General features: G+C 41.6%; 1 protein-coding gene across 2 annotated transcripts in view; it reads left to right on the top strand.

The window, feature by feature from the left end:
* The first annotated feature begins 467 nt into the window (after positions 1-467).
* Positions 468-4,923, top strand: part of CUNH1orf158 (chromosome unknown C1orf158 homolog) — a 17,122-nt gene continuing 12,666 nt past the window's right edge. Inside the window, exon 1 of one of the 2 annotated variants that reach the window (XM_028786015.1) lies at positions 468-758. In XM_028786015.1, the coding sequence (XP_028641848.1) occupies positions 648-758 (111 nt within the window). In that variant the 5' untranslated portion in view covers positions 468-647. The remainder of the gene's footprint in view (positions 759-4,923) is intronic. The other variant, XM_028786016.1, reaches the window with a different exon arrangement.

Below are 4,923 nucleotides of genomic sequence, written 5' to 3'. Positions count from 1 at the left end.
ATCCATGGCCATTGGCACATATGTAGCCTTGTCTGGCCTCAGTTGTGCTTAATGCTGTAAAAACAAACAAACAAACAAAAACAAAGAACAAAAAGAATTGATGTCTCAGGGAAGAGGGATGCTAGGTGAGGTGGGGGTGGGTGACTGGGTGGGGGAACACCCTCTCAGAACCAAAGAGGAGGGGGCAGGGGGAAGAACTCAGGAAGAACTCCCTTCCTGAAGGGAGGCAACATCTGGAATGTAAGTAAATACAATAAAAAAGATTGAAGTAAGTGTGGTGGCCCTCTTGGGGTGACAACAAAGACCTGGCCTTTTACTACTGTTTTCTTCATGGTGCCTTTTCACTTTGGCTTGTGCTTGTGGGGCCAGCTTTACTCACCCAGAATCAACTGCTTCTGGTAAAGAATATTTATGCACAGAGTCTGTCACCATGGAGACAGTCAACAGAAGAGAATCCAAGATCACATCACTCTCCCCAGAGGAAAGTGAGCTCTTTGGCTTTGTTTTCAACTTCCCAAGCTTGACAGAGTGTCACCTACTACCCACTCAGGAAGGGGAGATGAGGAGATGGCTAATGTAACGACCTCCTAACGCCTTACTCGCCCTTGAATCTGCCAAGGTAAAGAGACGTGGAACAGATCCTGGCCATGTTTTCGACCTCAGTGGTTCCTGAGGCATTTTCTACTCCAGGCTGGCAGATTGAAAAGAAGTATTCAACAAAAGTGCTCGTTGGAAACTGGGTGGAAGAAAGAGGGAAGGTAAGGAAGAAGAGACAGTGGGAAAATAGCTCAGAGAGAGGAGTATAGTCACTGCTGCTCTGAAATGTGAAACAGTGGGTGGTTCAGCTTAAGTGGGGCCTTCTTGTTCTGCATGGGAAAGATGCATTCAAGCAATAATTAAGGTCCCTCCTTATGCCTGAAAAACACCATAGCAGGGGTATTAGTACAGTTGTAACTCTAACACTGTTGTCACTGGGGAATTTCAAAGTACCAGGAGATCCCCAGTTCCTTTACACTTCTACATTTTTTATTGCTTATTTATTTGTTTGTTTGATTTTCTGAGATAGAATTTCTCTACATACCCCCTCGTTGTCTCTGAACTCACTGTGTAGACTAGGTTGACCTTGAAGTCACAGAGATTCTGCCTCTGCCTCTCAAGTTCTTGGATTAAAGACATGTGCCACCAGCTTTATAGTTCTTTAAAGTTTATTTATTTATTTATTTTTACTGAGGTGGACACAAGGCTTAGTGGGTAAGAGCACTTACTGTTGTGGCAGGGGACTGGGTTTGGAGTTGGGTTCCCAGTCCTCATTGCAGCTCACACACAACTCCAGGGGATCCAATGTCCTCTTCTGGCTTCCTTGTGCTGTATAAACCTGGTACATTTACATACATGTAGACAAACACTCTCTCACACACACACATAACAAAAATGATGTGTAAATCTCTCAAAACAATAATTTGAGTATGTGTATGTTTATGTGTCTGTGATCACATGCACGTGTATGCTTGCATGCAGATGCCTGCAGAAGCCATAAGAGGGAGTCCTATCCATTGGAACTGGAGCTACAGGCAGTTATAAACAACCCACTGTGGGTGATGGGAACCAAAGTTTGTCCTCTGCAAGAGCAGTAAGCACTTTTAACCCTGGGTCATTATTTGCGCTTTTATTTGAAGAATTTCAACTCTTTTCAGCCCTGCCCTTCTCTGATCATAGCACATACTGAAACAGGCAGAGCACTCCCTGTGGTGATGTTAATGGCTATGTTGCTGCTCGCTGCACTGGTTCCACAAGTCCTCCTGCCCACATTCACTATAAACTCTCAAATAGGACAGGTTCTTGGTGTTAGCTTCGACGGAATGGATTGCTTGAAACTGAACCTTTACCTTTTCAGCCAGAATGAAGGAACCACTTAGAGTTTTGCTAGGACTGAACCTGGGTTGTTCAATTTGCACAGTGCTTGTTGAACATGCATGAGACCTGCCTAGGGTTCAATTCCCAGAGGTGCATAAACTAGCCGAGGTGTTGCATGCCTGTACTCCAGAACGCTCAGCACTTAGGAGATAGTGGCAGGAGGATCTATATTTCAAGATCATTCTTGATAATAAATCAAGTAAAAGCCAACCTAAGACTGTGTGTTGTATGTGTATATGTGTATGTATGTATGTATGTATGTATGTATGTATGTACGTATGCATGCATGTTTAGTACATAGGTGTGTATGTATGTATGTATGTTTTTTTCTTTTCAGTAATTCTTAGACATCCTCATATAATCTTGGGAAACGAAAAACAAAAGAAGTTAAGGTAGAACTACCAGTTTTGACCTTGGGAGAATGGGGAAAGTTGACAGTAGCTTTGTGTCATCTTCCAGACACCTATGCTGTAAACTTTACTTCAGTTTTAGTGTACTTTTATGCATGAAGCAAACAAAAAAAAAGAAAGAAAGGAAGAAAGAAAGGAGGAAAGAAAGAAAGAGAGAAAGAAAGAAAGAAAGAAAGAAAGAAAGAAAGAAAGAAAGAAAGAAAGCAAGCAATGATCCAAGGAAGGTTGCTTGAGTTCAGAAAAACATGTAAATAAACATCAGTAAGTACATACTAAATATTAACAGTGAAGCCCTTTCCCATGACTTTCTCAGGACAGACCTATTTAAATACAATTGCCTGGCACATACTATAGATTGTATCTGCAAAAGCATGAAAGTAAGGCAGAAGACTATATCCAGATTGAGGATACCCTGAGGCCAGCACTCAGAATATCCCTTTACCAGATTGGGTTCTATACCTATGTTCTGACATCCAACAAGAATAAATATGTTTTGTAAGTCGAATGCAAATGTTTCTCACAGTTCCCCTGGGCATTGTTCATCATTCTTTTAACCGTGTTCCATCACTTTGGACAACTAGGAAAGATCGTTTCCATGGAGAACATTAGTCATCACCAGGCATGGCATGAGTTATCATTAGCTTCAATTGTGATTGATGGATGTGAAGAGGAGGAACACCAAGGGGTACAGGGGAAAATGACCAAATGAGCAACCAGCTGGGGTTCCTGTAGGAGAAAGCTGCAAGGGACTCCAGTCTACAAATAATCACTCGCAATTCTTATAGAAGTTGGGAAACACACAGATTGTTATGTGCCCATCAGATAGGTCCCCATGGCACTGGTGAGGAGGCAGATGTGAAGGCAGATCCTGAAGGTAAATTTTAAAGATAGATTATTTTGATGTTGAAGGTAACACAGGGTCTTATGAATGCTAGGCAAGAACTCTGACATTGACCTATATTTCCAGAACCCTGAAAATAGAATTTAAATTTTTTAGCTGGGAGAGATGTTTATACCTTGAATTCCAGCACTGCTGAGGCAAAGGCAGGTGGATGTCTGAGTTCAAGGCCATCTTGATTCACAGAATGAATTCTGGGACAGTCAAGGCTTACACAGAGAAACCCTGTCTCAAACAAACAACCATTATTCATTTATGTGTATTTGGGGGTGGTGCCCTTCCTGACACACTGTGGAGGTCGGAGGACAATTTTTGAAAGTCAGCTCTTCTACCATGTGGGTCCCAGTTATCCATCTCTGGTCATCACGGTTCATGGCAAGCACCTTCTCTGGCTGAACCATCTTGAGTGCCCTGTAATTTTAAGTTGTAGAGATTTCCTTCCTGAGTGGAGCAGAGTGTTCCATGGACGTAAGAAGAGTGAAAACAAACACAGAAAGCATAAAAACAGATTGTGTCTGTTTGATCTGAGACTCTTGCTAATTACATTCTCATTAAGTGTGTGGCAGTCCACTAATGATGTCACCTTACACTTTGTTGAATGATATTGCTGTGGGAAGTTTCAGGTCATATGGCTCAGGGCTTGCCTGTCTCGATTTCAGAAACTTTGTATTACGTGTCTGCATATAATAAGAAATTACGGTATCATTTTATTTAGTCTGGATCTGCTTCAGGGCTTGAAATAAATCTTCACTTAGTAATTAAAACAGAGGCTGGACAGATGACTTTGCACTTAAGAGCTTTGGCTGCTACTCCCTGGGTTCCATTCCCAGAACCCACAAGCATCTGTAATTTGATGCCCACTTCAGTCTTCCATAGGCCCCAGGCACATACACAGTATGCACAGACACATGAAGGCAAAGCACTCTTATACATAAAATAAAAACAATCTGTCTTTTAAAAAACTATCTCAAGCTGCGTTGTTATGGTGCCTTTAATCTCAGCATTCAGGAAGCAGATCTCCGAGTTCAAGGCCAATATGGTCTACAGTATAAGTTCTAGGATAGCCAAGGCTACACATAGAAACCTCAGAAAAACAGGAAAAAAAAGTAGCTCAGTGCTACACATTTAATATTAATATTGTTGATTCTACAACAATCAGATAGAAAGTCAATACGGGAACAAAGTGCTTGAGCACCACCACAAACTATTTAAACATAATATACGCACGTATCATTCCATCTGACAGAACAAGGATACATGTTTTTCAAGCACACATGATAAATTCCTAGGACCATGTCATAGGTCATAAACCAAGTCTTACTACTGAAAAACAAAAAACAAATAAACAAAAAAACCTGAAATCGGACAAAGATCCTTTTCTGGCACCATGAAGAATTAAATAAGAAATCAGTAGCAAGGCTGAAATGATGGCTCTCAGATAGCTTCAAAGATCCTTTTCTGGCACCATGAAGAATTAAATAAGAAATCAGTAGCAAGGCTGAAATGATGGCTCTCAGATAGCTTGCAGAGGACCCAAGTTCAGAACCTACCTCTAGCTGCTCACAACCACTGGTAACTCTAGCTCCAAGGTCTCAACACCTCTGGACTCTCTAGGCATCTGTATTCACACACACACACACACACACACACACATACACACACACACACACACACACACACACACACACACACACACACACA

This window comes from Grammomys surdaster, unplaced genomic scaffold (genome assembly GCF_004785775.1).
Source record: "Grammomys surdaster isolate TR1022 unplaced genomic scaffold, NIH_TR_1.0 125408, whole genome shotgun sequence".
Lineage (NCBI taxonomy): Eukaryota > Metazoa > Chordata > Mammalia > Rodentia > Muridae > Grammomys > Grammomys surdaster.
This window is presented reverse-complemented; position numbering and strand designations above follow the sequence as displayed.